Consider the following 19,220-nt stretch of genomic DNA (forward strand, 5'->3'; position numbering starts at 1 on the left):
TGCAACGCATGTCGACCATTCAATTCAGAAACTCAATTGCATTTCAATGAAATCATACTATTCAGAGGTTATGTATTCCCAAATGCAGTGCCTATACTTCACAAAGGCTTTATATATGCTTCTGGTGGATGCTCGCAGATACAGAGAACCATTCATCTTCCTTTATTTGAACACTGCTCATCTCATGTCAAGTGTCCCTCCCTATCGCTAACCTTAGTGGGCGGAAGACCCTGTCAGCACAGATACACTTAGGCAAGTCACTGAGATGGATCTCTAAATCCCTCCTGTGTCCTGAAACAGCACATAAAGGTGTATGGGGGATAAGTGAGTAATGTCACTGAGGGGTCAAGGACAAGCCGGTAAATCATCCAGCAGTCATTCAATACAACACACATGTTTATCATTTGGTTTTTAAGTTGGGGCTACAGTGAGGATTTTTTCCATGAGATCGTGATTGCCATTATTTTGCACAATACTGTGATATCAATTTGATTTCATAATTATTTTAAATGCATTAATGGGAGGGGAGGTTCTTCATTTTGATTAGTTGTTCACTCATATTTTAAATGTGTTTCAAATTGAAGAGGGCAATTTGTTTGCAACTAGGAGGGGAACTTATTGCATTCTCTGAAATGCAAGATAGAAATTGTAAGGAAGTACTTTCACTGAAAGGTTACAGAGCAGCAGAGTTTCTGAATATCAGTTTTGTATGGTCTCATAGCTTCAGAGCATTGTTAAGATTTGCTCTTTGGACCGAAGTGCCTTGCATAATGCTAGCCAAGGGCGAAATGTATGATTTTTTATTTTTTTTTATCTAGTTCAGTTGGTATGGTATTATAAGCCTGTGTGTGTGTGTGTGTGTGTGTGTGTGTGTGTGCGTGTGTGTGTGTGTGTGTGTGTGTGTGTGTGTGTGTGTGTGTGTGTGTGTGTGTGTGTGTGTGTGTGTGTGTGTGTGTGTGTGTGTGTGTGTGTGTGTGTGTGTGTGTGTGTGTGTGTGTGTGTGTGTGTGTGTGTGTGTGTGTCTTCAGGGCTAGTCCTTTGTATTGTATGAATAGCGAGCAGCCGAGCAGTGACAGGAGGTAGTGAGTGCTCTGGCCAGTATTTTAGTTTAAGGTTAGTGCTGTTGTCACTTTGGATCGCTGTGAAGTCATGATTTCCAGCCCTCTGCCAAGATTACCCAAATATACGTTTAATACGCACATTTGATGCAACCCACTGTTTAGGAATACATTTTTTTCGTTGCTTTCGTCTTGTATGCACCCCAGTAGTGACCTGATAGTGTCAGCAGTGAACGGATGCACACTTAGGGGTATAGATTTTTTTTAAAACCCACCGAATAACAATTATCTAAGTTCCCAGAGAAACCTAGGAGATGCTGCATCTGCATTTGTACGTTTTAAGCCGGTGTGGGTGGCAACCCTTAGGCTCTCTGGTTAAATGTCAGTGTGGCGACTTGTGATCCAAAGCTTTAATTACATTCCCTGTTGGTCCTACCTCAGACTTTGAGAGTCATAAAAACGTAATGCAGGAGGAAGTTAATCATGTAAATAACCTATTCTATCAAAAGAGGGGAGCCAGCATGATAAACAATACAAAACAATACTTAAAAGATTACTTTAACTTCTACTGAATGGAGTTTTAGCCGCACTTTTGTCTGACGTTTTGCATGTCCTGGATCTAATAGTCGTGAAGACTAGGCTTCATAATTATCTGCTCTACTTTAGTCTACTCCTTTCCAAGGTTTCCATTCAAACTGGTACGATCAACCTGACTGCCATACTTCCCCTTCCCAAGTAATCGAATGTAGGGGGGGATGTTTGTGCCTCGAGGCGGGACCACCTGGTTGGGAGAGAAAGTGGCCCCCCCGCTGAGAACGCCGTAAATGTTGAGGTCAGTGATTTAGCAGGCGCTGCCAGTAACCGAATAGCCACCGTAGGGCACTTAACCAGCACCTAGCTGGGCATGTGAGAGACTGCCCCAGTTCTTTTTTATACATTCCAGAGGTATATCTGACATCACACACACACACACACACACACACACACACACACACACACACACACACACACACACACACACACACACACACACACACACACACACACACACACACACACACACACACACACACACACACACACAGGCGATGAAAGGTCACTCATCGCCACCAAACAGCCAGCTGTTTGGTGGCCAAGATCTGACCCTGTGTACTTTAATCTGTGTGTCAACACGTTGTGAGTATTTTTGAAGGGCCACCCATTCCACTGTCCACAGCATGATGGCTAGTTTGACTCAATGGATTTCTGGTCGGGGGCCTAAGCCTGCTGCTTAGCGTTTGATTTAGTGTTTACATAAACCTTAGGTATGAATTGTTGGACTCCATCTTAATCCTCCTCCTTACACTGGCGGCGGTGGAGTTAATTTAGACCAACAATGTCAGCTGTGCAGGAAGAGACTGCAGCATCATCACATCATCTCCCCCACCTCAGCCCTCACTTGCTTCACATTACCTAGTATTTAATGCATACACACAGGAATAGGATTTCAGCTAGTTCGGCCTATTCCACTTCATCTCGCCGTGGTACACAAAGGCTGAGGCAGAAAAATCGGTGCCCAACATCTGCTGTTTTGCAGTGGTCAGCATCTAACAGTGCATTCAATCGCTTGCACACGCAAATACAATCTTCATCCCCCATGTGTGTTCCTGTACCGCTCTGCAATGTTGAAGCGTGTACTCTTCCTTCCATTGGGTTTCTGCTTTATAATGGGTCCCCTTTTGTTCATGCCCAGATCCACATCAAAGGGCTGTGCCAGTGGTTGCATAAGAACCCAGAGTTTCCTGTCTGGGGGGGGGGGGGGGGGCTCGGGGCAGCACTAATGACTGCAGGACATCTCTGTAATAATGGTCACTGGAGAATTTAAAAGCTACTTATCACAGATGGGATTCCTTTCATGGGCCACTCAGTCTCTCCATCTCCTGTTTTCTCTAAAGAATTCTGTCAAAATCTGCCATTATTTAGCATTGAACCTCCGGGTTGTTGACAAAGTGTGTGGGTCGTAGTCAAACATTGTCAAACCGAGGTCACGACCGCTCGAGCTGGAAAGCGTTTTAGGCAGGAGCAAGCACATTTGATTTTTTTACAGAGAAATACCTCGTTTCACAACTTTCTACATTTTGGTCAAAAAGAACTCAGTCTTGTTCAACCAACGTTTTGATACAGCAAAACATCATTTTCATCAGAAAGATATTTTTGGGGTTCACTAACCCGTAAAAGTTAAGCGGAGCATCTATTTCACACTATCCTGCTTTCATAGTGAGTCACATACTCAGTTCAGTGATTAGCCAGGTGTTTGAATGCTGTAATGCACATGGAGTTGAAACCATGTGAAATTTACTCCTTCACATGGTGGTGTTGGACAGCAAAGTGGCATCACCACATTTGATCGTCATATCGGGCTACACTTCGTCCACTGTCTCAAATGTTGACTCGTAAAAAAAAGGTTCATTGGTGGCGCTTTAACTCTGTTCTCACGAATTACATTACATTTGAACTAAAAGGCATAACTTATGTTTCTGACAGATCTTATTGACAGACATTGCCCCACCCAACAGTTGGTGTTCTGTAACCCTCATCAGTTGACATGTTTTCACATGTCAACCCAACCCTGCGTGTTCCAACACCCGCCTGACCCCTCTCTGTTGTCATACCGCTTTGCCCTGTATCTACAGCAGCTGCTCAGGGCTGGCATCCGTCTTTCTCTGATGCTCAAATCCCCTCTAATGCTGTTCAATTAGACCCTCCATCAGTGTGAAACATAAGTCCTCGCCCGGACAGCTGGCCAAGGGAATCAAGAGTCAGGGCTGTGGCTGCGTCTCTTTTCGTTCCAGTCCTTACTGCCATAACAAACATTGGCCCCCAGAACGTCACATGGCCTGGGATGGAGTCCTCTGACTGCACGCCCACTTCAGCGCCGAGAAGGGGAGTCGGAGAGAGGGAGAGAACTGAAGCCTCATCTTTAAATTCATAACCAGAAGTGGGGTCTTTTCAATCCAGCTTTGAGCACTATTTTTTAAAGCTTATTCAACATATTTTATGCACAGGCTTCAAAGATGTCCATCTTTCCTCCAATTTAGTTCCGGCACAGCAGATCTAGATCTGCTTGCTGATCTAGCTTGGACATACCTGGTTTATTGCTGTGTAACAACACTGAACTGCAGCTTATGTGCCATCTTCTTACCATTATATCTGGTGAGAAGGGCACAATAGAAAGATCTGGCCTCAAGCACATTTTCCCATCCCCAAAGGAGCCACTGTGATTCTTATGGCAGTAAATCTCAATTGTGAGAGTATATTTATTATTATTTTAACAATTCTTAAGGCTAGAGGGATGGCCATTCTAATACAGCCTTGCTGTGCGCCATTGATGCAGAACTCCAAGGTCTATTCTTAGAGTGCAGAAGGTTGAGATTGTGTTGGGGTGAAGGAACATCGCTCATGAAGGCATGAGTTGTTTCTCATTCTTTCTGTTCTTTGCCATTGCCTCCGCTTGCGGTGCTCTGGTGAGTCTTGGACTACAGGCAGGCCAACAGAGGTTTCCTGAAGGTTTTGGGCAAGGTCGGTTGTCTTTGCTCAAACTCAAGCAGAGGTACCCCATGGGGCTTCATTACAGCGAGGCGTTATCGATCGGCCATTCTCCCTCGAAGCCCTGGACAATAACCAAGCAAGGTCGATAGTTAGTCTAATCGTGTGTGTTTTTGCGACTCTAGTCCAGCTGTATTATCGGTTACAGCTGCATCTCAACTCTAGTCGATTGGACAGAGATGTTTTTAAATGGAAACATTTAAAGTCTGAAGATGTGGCTAGTGTTTTTCGCATTGGATTTGCACAGCCAGTATTCTCAACCTTGTGTCTCTAGTATGGTGTCCACCACATATTCTTAAAATAATGCAAAGAGCCCAGCCTGTGTACATGTGCTCTTGTGCTGGCCATTGAATCGTGCCGTGGTCGTGATCAGTGAAATATGCGTGCCATTGTGCATCTCTGTTCCTCGGTACTCCTCTTCCTCCCCCGCACACACTGAGTGAAGTGCAGCATCCAATCAGAGCCCTGCTCCTCGCTCACCACGCGGCTTGAGTGTCCAAGTGAAGGAGGATTAGAGCTGAGCAGTTCAATATATTTGGGATAAGTGCAAATCAGGCACTCAATCACAAAAAGGAGGTGGCGATTGCTGCAGAGGCAAAGGCTGCATCAGAGGAAAGGAAAATCGATGGCTGTATGTTTTGATTAATTTGCAAATCTTATCCACACCGGTCATGGATGGAGCCCACTCTACCCTCTTAACAGAGATGGCCTGAAAATACAATTGTTTGGGGGGGATAAAAGCTTCTCTTTCTATCTCTCAACCTGTTTTATCCCAATCAGGCTTTGGTGTATTCCTGTTAGAGCCACTGCATGCCTTGCCATCAGTTAGTATTTAAACAGTGACACTCTGGGAAATGATGTGGAACATCAAAGTATTTAGCTTGACTGTACACTGCAGGATACTGTGTCACTACCTTCCACACACTGCTTATTTTAGCTCAGCATCACATAAGCCCTCTTACTTTGGTAGAGTTTCATTTTTGCTTCTGTGAGCTGAACAAACGCTACATTGTTCACCTTAGAGCACGAGCCAGGTTTGGCAGGATAGCACCCTGTCAGTGGGTGTAATATTTACCAACATGATGAATGGGCTAGATTTGTCACCCAAAAAAAAAAACGCATAACATGCTCAACAATTTGCCTTTAGTCAATTGGCCCTTAGACTTGACTGATGTGGGCTATTAAACCATGATTACAATGTCGGATATGGTTCATAGGATTGTGAAATGATGACAAATTTGATGTATCTTTGGCTGGATTTGTATGGCATCCTCTTTTAGATCAGTATATGTGGGTGTGATGAGTACAAGCTTTGGTGCAGGAGCTTGTGTTTTTGCAAATTAAGGCCAGAGTGAAAGTGTGTCCACTGAAAATCCTGAAAAATGCACTTCAAGAAAAGTGTGACTCCCATAAATATCAATATTGTTCCAAAATGTCATTGTGTGTTGCATGCACTTTGTCAACTTGTCAATTGAAATAGATACAGTATATTAGTTGAGTTTTATCTCACACAAATACTGATAAACTGTCGGTCAAATCAAAGTTATCAGATCAGGGTGCCACAAAAGCTCCATACTGAGTTGCATTACAACCATCCACATCACACTTTATCAAACGCACTTATGGCTATAATCCCCATTCCCCGTTTAAAAGTCTGCATGCATTGGACTTATCTTAGAGTTTGGCTTTTGGTCAAGGGAAAAAATGCAACCTTTACTTTTTCCATTTCTTCAGGTAATGAGGTCATTGTGTGTAGTTTAAGGGGTAAGTTGTTATGACAAAATGGCACAAACGGCAATATGTTTTATAAACAGACCTATTGATTTGTTTCTGTGATGGATCACTAGGTCGCAGGATGATGCATGTTGGTATTGATCTCCAGCAGTTTCACAGCTGTTAGTACAGATACGTAGATATTCCCGCTCAGATGGAAGTCAGCCACAGACGGCTTAGATGTCAAACACTGGCAGGAGATCGGTCATCGCCCGGGTGTTATAGATCTGATAACTCATGACGCTGTAAACTCAAAGATGGACTGAAACGGCAGGAATGTGTCCATGAACGTATGTAACGACCATACATCTTATTAATTCTCTACGTAAAAGCGGTGTTTCTGAGGAGGATGGAGGAGGGTGGACAGCAAACTCCAAGCCCCCTCGTCTGTGGGGGGGGGGGGGGGGGGGGGGAGTGGGGGTCAGGTAAGTGGGCCGGTGTGTATTACAGGCCTGATGCTGCCCCGCCTGCTTATCAAGTACCTGCCCCCCACGTCACCATGCCAGTGTGCCCAGGACCGGGGCACACAGGCTGAGGAGGGGGTCGTCTTCCCTACGGCGATTGCTGCAAAGGCAGAAAGGAGCGTGGCTGTGTGTTTACGCGTGTGCTCGTGTGTCCTGGTGGGGAGGGGGGGCGTTCCACTTGGCTGCCTTGTCGTTCTGAGGATGGAATAAAGCGATACACTAGGCGGATGGACCGGCACCCGGCCCCCCTGTCAGCTCCCACCCCATCAGCCCCGACGTGAACCACAGGATGGGATCCAAGGCCCACTCGCCGCACGCCTGTCAAGCCGAGGCTGAGCGGGGGTGACAGGGAACCCCATGGCTTGCGTAATATAATGTTGATGGATGGGTACCGGGGTTTTTTAGCTGCCAGGCTAAAGGGTAGTGGTAGCGAGCTCTTAGTGCTGAGTTGCTGTGCGATCGCTACCTATGGCCATCCACTCTCCTCCCCCTTCTCTATGTATTCCAGTTGACCTTTGGTATGCACAATAGCATCTGGGGTAACACCTGCCACCAGCCAATGACGGAAAGGTTGGACCGTTTGACTGGTAACATTTTGATATTTTCTTTTGGATGTAATACACATTCATCCCCATACACAAAACATGACAATATAAAACCTCATAAAAAAAAAAAGAAATCCTCTGAAGTAATATTGCTGTTCTGCGTACGATCATCGTACCTGCCCCGCCCTACTCCAATTCTTGTTTCTATTTAAGTCTATGAAAGGCAAAGGGTCATCCCTCTAAGAATAGTGCTGTCCGTTAGCAGCGGCTGTAGGACTCCTTTGATAGAGTCTGCTTTTTTCAACCGCCCTACTCCACGTCTCTGCTGAGCGGCATCTCGTTTAATTATCTCCCCGCAACCCTAGCTGGGCCACACCGATAAGCCTGTGTATTGTATTACTGGGAGAAGCGTCTCCTCCGCTTCTCCCTGCAGTCTTCAGCGCCAGCGTTGCATTGCGTCCAATTAAGATGAATTGGCAGGGTTTTCATCGGAGGTTCAGCTCAGGTCTTTTACATATTTAGCATACCTTTGACTATTTATTTACCTGGATGTACAGCCGTCGTTCACCTGATTAGTTGCTAATCACTGTATTGGCAAATTATTATCAGTAGATGCCCGAGGCTTCATCCAAACCGTTTTAAGGTTATTCATGATGAGGCATATAGAATAATAATAAAATGCATGCACTTAACCCAACAGGCAGAAAATAATGTGGCCCCAATGTCTTTTCTGTAAGGGGGAGATGGTTCCCCTCGCTTTGGCACACCTTGCTACAGGTACAGTTACACAATGAATTTTTAATCGTCAGCTGAACTGTCCCATGCGGAGCCCCCATATTCTGTGGCCAGAAACGAGTATGCAGTCACGGTCTTTCAGGCTTTTGTTTGAGACTCTGATAATTATTAAGCTGTTTTCCCAGACAGACTCAGACAATGCGAGCCTTCAAACCACAAGGAAACCTGCAGGGAATTGAACGGACAAAACCAATTCTGATGGTCAATCAGAGCGATATTAGAGCCGTGCTAAACACAACTGATCTATTGCTCTGTGTTTGTGTGTGTGTGTTAGGGGTGGATCGGTAGGCGGGGTCGCTCTTTCTAGCATCTCCACATATCCCTCCCACCACATTCCCCCCCCCACACACACTCTTCACTCTCTGCATGGGCGCAGCGTGGCTCTTTTGTGCTTAGTGTGAGCCATGGTCATGTAAGTTTAATCCAGGCACAACCACCGAACTGGGAGGTCTCTACGATGCCGAGACCTCCCTATCTCTCCCACTCTCTCTCTCTCTCTCTCTCTCACTCGTTCTCGCTCGCTCTCTCGCTCACACGCTCTCTCTCACTCACTCGCTCTCTCACGCTCTCTCGCTTTCTTGCTCTCTCGCGTTCTCTCTAGCTCTCTCTCTCTCCCTATCTCTCCCTCTCTTCCTCTTCCTCTTACTCTCCATCCCTCTTTTCCGCTCCCTCTCTCTCCCCCTCTCTCTCTCTCTCTCTCTCTCTCTCTCTCTCTCTCTCTCTCTCTCTCTCTCTCTCTCTCTCTCTCTCTCTCTCTCTCTCTCTCTCTCTCTCTCTCTCTCTCTCTCTCTCTCTCTCTCTCTCTCTCTACTGAAAAACTTGAGCATTAAGCAGCTGGCGAAGCAGACCGGCCGAATGGGATGAAAATGTTGCTGAATTGTGCGGCTACACCACTTTCGATTCACCTCTGTGTCTTTTTGTATGGATTTCTTGCGCGGCCACACCTAGATCTTGGCACTGAGAGGTGTTAACTTAGCACTGAGCTCAGCTTAAGAGGAAATTGCGGGTCCTTCGTGACAAGCCTCTGATTGAGATGAGATAGCGTGGCTTGGACACACGGATAAAGAAAACTGCCAGCAAGCGGGGGAAATCCCACCCGCCTCCCTTCCTCTTACTTTGTGTTGGGGAGATGTCCTCTTCTTTTATGGTGTGCTGAAACAGTTTTTTATTTGACTGTGACTGAGGGCTGCAGTGCTTTTTCATGGCATTCGCTGAGCTGTGCGACACCAAAGCAAGGCTGCTGTAGCGTTGTGCTTGGAAGCAGATTGTCATTCACCTGATCAGCGGTCTTTCACTGCCCGATATCTCTCTCTCTTGCTCTCTCTCTCGCTCTGCCTCTCTGTCTTTCTCTCCTCTCTCGCTGGCGCGCACGCTTGGAAGATTGCGCGCTCCCCCCCCCCCCCCGCCCCTTTCCTACCTTGCCTCTCTCTCCCGGGATGTTGTGACATTCAATACGTCGGCTGTGCAGTGATTCCGCCCATAGTCTGCACAGGAGAGGCTGGCGGTAGCTGCATCTTGTGCTCACAGACGCTCCTCCCTCTCTGTATCTCCTAGAGGATTGCACCTCCTTCAGCCTTTCAAAACTTCTGGTAGTCCGTGGCATCGCCCCGCCGCAGCGTTGTGGGGAGTCTTGAGCTGGACTAACTGAATCGGGGCGGCCGTCTTGGCCAGCAGCAGGGATGCAGGTGTCGCTGGTGTGCACGGAACACCGCGGTGGGGTGAGCCGCACCACGGAGGAACGTCTGAACCGACAGAATGCCAACAGTCCCAACACGGGCACCCGGAGCAAGTTCCGAGCGGTCGCCATGGTGGCTCGCAGCCTGGGCCAGCTCTCGGTCCAGAGTGTGCCCTCCTCCAGCGAGCAGAGCATCCGCACTGGCATGAAGTATAGGTAGGGGCTCTGCACCGCGTCTGCTGCACCTTAACATGGAAAGATCGACACTCGGATCTACTCCTAATTCGATGAGCAAGTCTGGCAGTGAGACAGTAGGATGATTATAAAAGGACAGAAGGAGAATGCAGAGCTGACGTTTGTTATGTCGGTAATATTGATTAGTATCGCTTATGTTGAATTGCCTTCCAAAATAACCAATGCAAATCTTTACATATTAAATATCTTCAGGAAGCTATTGATCTTAAGAATAGCAACCCTAATATTCTATCCAACATTGCACAGATAACATTGAATACCGCCGTTACAATTATGTGTTTAAACACCCTTTTATCATGAAGAGCATTTTTATATGCCTATTTTTACGTAAGTCGTAGTTGGAAAAACTATGGATTGAGTGGTTTAGTGCTGCGTTCACTGAAACTAAACTAAATTGTTTATTTTGTTTACAGTCCAGAAACTATCTTCGATATTCAATGATTCGTTTTATCTGTTCGACATAACAGGAATAGAATACTTACATTATGCAATAAGTCAAACAGTTCATTATAATATAGTTGAGTCATCATGAGTATGGGCAAGCGTTGTAGGCTATGTCAAATAAATAGAAAATCGAATATAGACATGCATTTGCTGGCATATTTAATGAGAATGCAAACATTGAAGGATAAAACATGCAACGTATGGGTCCTGGTGTGTCGGAGACGGAGTGTGAGAGAGAGAGAGGGGGCTAAGCTCAGCGCTAATGTGGGCACTGCTCACGAAGGAGTAGGCTGTGGTAATCTGTGCTCTTGTCACTGTGTATCTACACACCATGCCTCTCGAAGTGAAAGCCTGCCAGTGCCATGGCGGACTATTGCATTTCTAATTTCAGAATTTGCCCACATTTTTAGGGAACAAGCTTTTGTTCACTGGTCATGAGTTGATGGAAAATGAGTGGGTTTTATTTTAGGTAGTGATGCAGAATAAAGCAGGCAGAAACACCTGGGGTCCATGCACAGTGAAATAACCCACACGTGACTTGTTTGGACCAAAAGCTGTTTCTCTATTCTACCTGGAAAAACCTTGACATATTCACACTTTTGATTCACAGAGGGGGAGGTTAATCGCTGCTTATTTACTTCAGCCTCATTTATATGGAGAATTTTTCAATTCCCTGCATGGCGGCCCTGAGCTTCTGTCAAGGCTGACAGAGTAAGCCTACGGACAAAGGTGCCGCTTTTTTATCGCCAACCTTCCCTTCAAATTTAAGGCCACAGCGAACTGACCTTGTTTTCAAGGTATGGAGGGAGTGCTGCAACTTGCGTTACCTCCAGTCCTTATCTTTTGAGCGACGGTGGGCTTGCGCAACATGATTGGTTAGAATCGGGGAGCTCTGTAGTAAAGCACCTGCACCTCCAAGGACTGATCAAGAGACTTCAGTCAGAGCTGAATTAATGTTGCTTGCAAAAAAAAAAAAAACACTTATGTAAAGCAGTCTCGCTCGCTGTTGCTGAAGGCAGACTATCTGAAACAAAAGGTGAACAAGGGTACAGGGGGACTTGATCCTGAAAGACCCATGGTGTTTAAAAGTCCTGGGTCAACTATGCCTGTGCTGACCTCACCTACCCCATGGCAAGGTCTCTCAGGTGGCCAGCTTATTTACTTAGTCTAATTTAATGCAAATGTAGATAAAGGAGGCTGCGATGTCCCATGCTGTATTCGTTGGGTGTATTTAAAACAAAAGTTAACAACAGTTGAGGGTGTGAGGGCCCTTTGCTCAGGGCAATACACGACACGGAAGAGTTTAAGCCGTGAGTTTCCAGTGGCATGCGTTGGCTTGTCCTTGTCCTTGGGCTCTGCTGCTCTCTGTATCTTTTTACTGCAGCGACCGTGTGAATACGAGGAGCTGACTGGCCTCCCTGGCAGAGCTCTCCGTTAACCGGCCTTGGCTCTGACTGTCAGGATGATTGTTGATGGCTGGGAGGACTGCATGGGACAACTGTTAGTCGTGAAGCCGCTCCTTAATCACAGCCACGGCGAGTGGCCACTGGCAGGCCTGGGAGAGCAGATGGCTTCCTCATCCCATCGCTGGATGTAAAGCCACGCAATGTTATATCACCAAAACGGGTAGATCAGGCAACACCAATTATGATAATTAGGAGTTTTTTTTGTGCCGTAATTGCTTCACCTGGCAGCCTGCCATCCTGTCCATATTTACACGGACCGCACACACAGGAGTCTTTGAGCGGGTTATGCATAAATCCAAAGTGTACTCGAGGATTGATAGCACTTTGCCGGGAATTACTTTGCATGTTTTAATGCGATTTATTTTCTTCTTTTGGCCATGTAGTTAATGTAACTTCAGAAGCTAAAAATACCACCTTACCACATAAAATATGGTGGCCGTGCAATGGGTGGTAGCGAGTGGGCTCCAGTGTGAGATTTAGGGCGTCGTTAGTGTGGGCGTGTGCTTGGAGACTTGCAACGTTTGGGTGTTTAGTGAAGCATCTCGTCAACGCCTGGGCCTGGCCCCCTCCTACATGCATGATTCGTACAGTGGATAGGCACCGGAGGATGAGCAGAATAGATGAAGCAGCGTAGTAAGCCTCTGAAATACCAACGCTGAAGGAACTTACTGCAGCACCACCAAACAATAGCCCTAAAGTGTCCACGGTGGCCAGATAGAGATCTGCATTGAACAATTTATATTCACCAGCTGTTTGCTCGGGGCATGTAGGAAGGAATTGTCTTACTGAGAAAAAATGTATTGGTGTATGCGTGTGTCGGTGTGTTCATTAGACCTCATGGCCCTGTATGGTACTCCATACGGGCGTTTGTGTACAAGTGAGAGACGGCTATGTTGAGATGAGGGAAAGTGAGGCAGCTGTCTTTTCCTTGCCTGACTGAAGAGTTTAATTAGAAGCGGTTGGTTTTGTTTGCTGCACTACTCTGATTCCGCTCAGCATCGTTCTTATTTAAAACACAGTAGAAATGGCCTAGATGTTTTAATTGCAATGTACTGCCAGGAATAGGCTTTTTGCCCTATCTCTCTGTGGTCCATTATTATTGCCGCACAGCGTTTGCTGTTTTCAGGGTTTGCAGTGATTAATCCCATTATACAGAAATGTGTTATTTAAATGCTTTGTATTGGGTAAATTGATCTGTCAAAGGATGCTTAGGAAGGAGCATTCCCAGTCCATTGTTTTAAAACACATTTCTTAATCCATTGACGTATTTGCCAAAGAACGTCAGAATGTGTTTGAATTGTACACGTGATTTAAGCCCCTACATGAATTTTCATTTAATATTTTCTGATCACATTATACAAAGTAACAATCTTACCATTGAAACCTGAGTTATGATATTGAATCGACATCTTCTGGACCAATCATTGCATAACAAATGCTATATCACTCTAGGGTGGTGTTGCTGTTGCTCTTGTCAGGTCTGAATAGATACAAGCGTACTTATTACTGATACAGTTACTGATGCTTTTGCTTTTTCTATCACAATGTCCCCAATCACAATCCGATGTAAAGCTGACCCCAGCTTCCCTGCATCGTCTTGGATGTAATGAGAAACATAAGCCACAGCTCACTACACAAGACAATGCACCCCACTCACTCTCACAGCTCTAGTCTGTGTGTCTACTCGTGGCAGGTTGATAGGAGTAGGACGGGGGTTTTACATAGAGGCAACATTGTCATCTTCCAACCAGCCATCTTGATTGGAGCCGCGCGTTTGATATCCTTCATCAAGGCTGATCTTCCTTGTGATTGCTTGTGGATTGAATGCCACCACCTTCGACCCATTTGTGCATGCCCTCTCATCTTAAGAGTTACAATTGCTCTGATTTCTGATTTTTGTCCACTGCTTGTCACTGTGTCCCGTATCAATTGAAGCATTTTGTTTCCATAGTGAGTGAAAGCTGGAGGCTTTTTATGTAAATTGACACCAGCGATCGTGTGCTAAAACTGAACTACTCTCAGTGTGCAGCATCCAGCATGTTATCATCATTTGGTGTTATACAGACTTTGCTCAACAAAAGATTATACAAGGGTGAAGTTAGGGTGTACTGTCAGGCCTGGCTGTCACGCCCCCCCCCCCCATAAGGAATCATTCTGTTAAATCCAGATATATACCGTTCTGGAAAAATATAGGACACAATGTGGTCTGTGACACAAACTTATTCTTGCATGCGGGTGTCTTCATTCATAAAAATTTTTAAACATTCGGGAGTTTGCAAATTATTCTAAAGAGGTCTAGACCTTCTCCAAACCAAGAAAGCCGTGGCGAATCTGGGATTTTTGATCAAAAACTCAACTTCACTATTGCACCAACGTGAACCTACTCGTGGACCGCTTGCCACCATGTTTATTGTTTAATGGGGTAGAAGGGTCGCATGGGGACTATACGTCATCCAGCTCAGGTTGCGTAGCCGTGCGTGTGCGCGTGTCGGCTCATTAGCATCTGTACCGTGAGCCGAGCACACCAATCCGTGTGCTCAGGCCACGGAATTGAACTGTACTTGAGTACTTGTACTTGAACTGTACTTGAGTAATTGAGTATAATATATATATATATATATATATATATATATATATATATTCACGTTGGGTCAAGGCATGACTTTTACCATAGTTTATACTATGGTATAAACTATACATGGTTCAGTGGGTTCAGACTAGAGAATCTCTTCCTCTGTTCATCCTCTATGCTCTGTTTAGGCACAGACTAATTATAAGTCAATATCATTGTATCACTCTCTTCCCGTCCTTCCTATAGTACATTTGATCGTGTCATATCAAACCAAAATGGTAATTGGAAAGCAGCAGCCTGCACCAGAAGCCTCAGAGTTATGTTGTGTTGTTGTAGTCTGAGCCGTCTTTGAGGTTGTATTAATAGTTCTGCTCGGTGAGCATGTCCCTCCAAACGGTTTCCACCTCACATCTGTGACCTCGTCTGTCATTCATCGTCTTTAGGCATAGCCCCCCCCCCCCCCCACCTCCCTCAATCCTACTCTCACTTAAGCTTCCGTCCATATTTTCATACTTTCCATGCCCTCTTCTCTCACTGCCTGCTAGGACCCGGGCTCCCTGTGCATAGCTCAATTGGTCCAGGCATGCGTGGCCTGCATGGTATTTGATTATTGCATTTGTAGCGTTGGTCGGCTGTGTTGTGTTTTGATGCTTCAGTTGCAATGGAAAGATTCTGCTGCTCTTTAACTGCAATGGAATTGATATTGGCTTGAGATTGACTAAATCAGTAATTGGATTTATTCTGGAGTCTGCCCTTACAGCTTTCTAGGGGGGTGGGGGTAATTGGTTGAAACCCTGGAGCAGTACAACGTGTCATTATAAATCAAGTTATATGTGCGTCCTTCATTTTAAAGGGGCACAGAGTGGAATTTGAAGCGTTCATCGTGCGGTGTATAATACGACGTGTTACCAAGTCAACCAGGAGGCTGGCCCCGAAAGAAAAGGCAGGAGAAATGTGATTTGATCATGGACGGTGCATGCCAGTACTCCCTCAGTCCCTGCCCATGCATGTCTCAGAGAATTCCTACTCCGCAGACGCAGGCCCCCTCGATGTTATTCAGCTGCTTACTCATTGAGTATATTTATTCTTTGTTATGTAAATGTTACCACGGTGAGGATTGGAATATGCATCACATTTACATATTGCCAATTATTAGCCCGCGGTGCATCTATTGGAGGTGTGTGCGTGTTCAATCACGAGTGCCCCCTATAACATTGACACCTGAATTTCAATGAGAATCGCTTCCTTCAGCATCGTCACCATCACCTAGCGAGAGGGCCTCCCGTCTATTAAAACGCCTTCAGCCAAGCCCTGCTTCTTGGGTGTTCCCTCGCTCCTCCGTGATGGAGGGGAGAGATGACCTTCATGTGTAGGTGTGCGTCCAGTGAAGCTCGGCGGGAATATGACTCCTGTCCCGGGCCTCCTGACCCCTGTCTGCCCTGGGTCACGGTGTACTGTAGGGTGGCCTACAGTATGCAGGGCCGTCCTCCTCAAATATTGAACACTACATGGTGCAGACAAAGCGATGGTGTATTGGGAAGAGTGACTCAGACCGGGGGCTGGGTTTTCCTTCCATCCTTTTTGTTGTTTTTGTTTATTTTGATGTGCTTATATCACCCTGTTTACAGATTACACACACACACACACACACACACACACACACACACACACACACACACACACACACACACACACACACACACACACACACACACACACACACACACACACACACACACACACACACACACACACACACATACAGAGAATAGGGTTATTTCATAACACTGAACATTCTGGTGAATATTGTTTTGAGAGGTACAGTATTCTGCATATGCATGTAGCCTATGCAAGGCAAACCTATTCAGCAAGTGCCGATTTCTACCAGGCAAGCCCATCTGAATGTAATCTCTCACTCCCACCACTACCAGACATCATTTCTCATCCATCCCTTTCCATTTGAAACGTCCGGGGATAGATGAGATTAGAACACAATAGCGTTACACTCTTGCAACATTTTGGATGGTGGAGCCGATGTTTGTCTCGGCAAGATCAGTTGGATCCAGAGGGCAGAACAGCCAGCGGCCCCGACGGAGCAAGCTAGTGGTAATTATGACGTGGTTAATTTGCACAATTGGGGGATGGGCCCATGTTCTGCTGTTGGCTTTTGCGTTAACCTTGTCACCTCTGTAGCCACTGTGTGTGTGTGTGTGTGTGTGTGTGTGTGTGTGTGTGTGTGTGTGTGTGTGTGTGTGTGTGTGTGTGTGTGTGTGTGTGTGTGTGTGTGTGTGTGTGTGTGTGTGTGTGTGTCCAAATAAGCCATGGGTTCTTACTAATTAACTCATCTGCTTCAGTACAGCATAATGGATCCATGCGAAGAAAATAACAAATTTGAGTAAAAACTTATGATTTTACTTTATTAAGATTTCATATGACTCTAAAAAGATGGAATGGAACGGGTTGATGGACATTGCAATGTTGGATGTCAGTGGTTGATTACAACCATGAAGGTAACTCGTTTAGCAAGCATAAAACTATTTGAAAGTGAACACTACATGGCGCGTTACAAAGAGAGTAAAAAAGCATTTACCCCATCAAATTAGTTCACATAAGATACTTCCTCCGGTCTTCCACGGGTCAATGATCTCCACAACACACACACAAAATCCCTCTACTTGACACGGTTCCTTATTTCTTTAATATTCTTCACTTTGCAAGACCCACACACAGACCTAATCCTTTCTCAATGTACGCACGTGTGGTCATACGATACACGCTGGGACTTTGACGAGGCGAACAGTCCCAGTGTGTATCATATGACCACACTGGGACTGTTCCCGGGCGAAGGCATAGCTCCTCTCACCATCAGGAGTGGTTGTCGTGCTGCTCTTCTCTGAGGAGTTTGTTCTTACACAAACGGACTGAAAATAAAAAACGTACATCCGCCCACATTTACATGCAAGCTTCTCCTCCTACACATCTGTTACATCAGCAGCTTCTAGCTTGCATATAGCTAGCACTGGATCTCACCAGAGCTCTCTCACCGGACCTAGTTAAACCTTTAATAAAAAAATACCCTAAATCAAAGCAAACGTTGACGATATTATCTACACAATATGCAAACGAGGCCTTTCGTTATTGTTATTGGCTTATGCCAATAACAATTGATCTAAAACAATCCCAAAAGCCAGCCATCTAAAACAAGTTTAAAGAAGCCATTAGCAAGCCATCATAATCACGCTCAAGCCAATAGCAAGCCATGGCTCACAGGACGAATCTTCTTGTCTGGCAGGCTGCATCGATCCACGGTGGAGGAGTCAAACATGGCATGGAATTAGGATGAGGATGAGGCATCAATCATATGAATTGCTGTCAGGGATTTGAGTCACACTCAGGGTATCCTGGTGGGCATGTCATTGTGGTGGCATTCATATTCATTGTGTGTTGCCAACACATGAACACACACACACACACGCACACGCACACGCACACACACGTTTTCCTTGGCGGCAAATAAGCCTATACATCTATCCACACTCCTAAGCACCCATCCAACATGTGTCAGTGCAGATAGGAGGCTGCCGTAGTCGCAAGGCTGCGCCCAAATCCACATTGAGCCTGCTGTCTTCTTCTCAGCGACTCTAAGCTTGCGCTCAAATCCCAAGATTCAAAATGGCCTCCTGCAGCATTGGTGAAATGATTGAAGCTATTAGTGAGGTGTGATAAGGTCCCTGTCAGTACGTTTTCTCCTCTTCTTCCCCCATTTGTTCTATTTGAGGATTTGAAGATCTGTGGTATAGGTCTTTCCTCGATTACTTTTTGTTGTCGTTTTAGCGTTCATACTAATGTGTCCCTTCCTGTTTTGACAGAAACCTTGGCAAATCTGGACTGAGGGTATCCTGTCTGGGCCTAGGTAAGACAATTTATTTAACCTGAGTATTTTCCATAGTTTACACCCTGTAATCTCACATTGTTTCATGTTCTTATGCAACAAATCAGCGAGAGTGAATAAGAAACAGAAATGGGGGCGTTAATGATGACTATAATGATGGGGGTAAAAATAATTTGTAGATGTTATGTAAATGAAAATCAGAGACCGGCATCCCTTAAGGCACATTCTAAATCAGCTCTTTAATTGTTGCGTGTGTGTGTGTGTGTGTGTGTGTGTGTGTGTGTGTGTGTGTGTTGTCGCTGTCTGCATCGTCTACACCTCCCTCGTCGTCGTCTGAACAGGAACATGGGTGACGTTCGGGGGACAGATAACGGATGAGGTGAGAGCAGATGGATTTTGTCCTCTCCGATCACTCAACCAACGCTGTGCGCATCGCCGCTCTCCATATGATCTGTCGCTGCCTGCGCCTATTGCCTGCTTACACTGCAAACATATTGGCAGCCATACGTAGGCGAAAGTCACCTCAGGGCATCACGTAACACGGGCATATATGGGCATATGGAACGGGCATATATAAACGCAAACATAACGACGAAGTACAGTCCACGTCGAAGTAATGATCCAATACCCTTTTCTCTTTTCCCATTTCTGTCTCTGTCTTTCTTCCTTTCTCTCTCTTTCTCTTTCTTTCTCTTT

At 45.6% G+C, this 19,220-nt stretch overlaps 1 protein-coding gene across 4 annotated transcripts in view; it reads left to right on the forward strand.

The window, feature by feature from the left end:
* kcnab2a (potassium voltage-gated channel subfamily A regulatory beta subunit 2a) overlaps nt 1-19,220 on the forward strand; it is a 42,759-nt gene that overhangs the window by 10,209 nt on the left and 13,330 nt on the right. For 3 of the 4 annotated variants that reach the window (XM_056606984.1, XM_056606985.1, XM_056606982.1), the window contains 2 exons: nt 18,502-18,545; nt 18,866-18,903. In XM_056606984.1, the coding sequence (XP_056462959.1) occupies nt 18,502-18,545; nt 18,866-18,903 (82 nt within the window). Of the gene's footprint in view, nt 1-9,734; nt 10,112-18,501; nt 18,546-18,865; nt 18,904-19,220 lie in introns of those variants that run through there. The other variant, XM_056606983.1, reaches the window with a different exon arrangement.

Source organism: Gadus chalcogrammus, chromosome 13, assembly GCF_026213295.1.
Source record: "Gadus chalcogrammus isolate NIFS_2021 chromosome 13, NIFS_Gcha_1.0, whole genome shotgun sequence".
Taxonomy (NCBI): Eukaryota; Metazoa; Chordata; class Actinopteri; order Gadiformes; family Gadidae; genus Gadus; species Gadus chalcogrammus.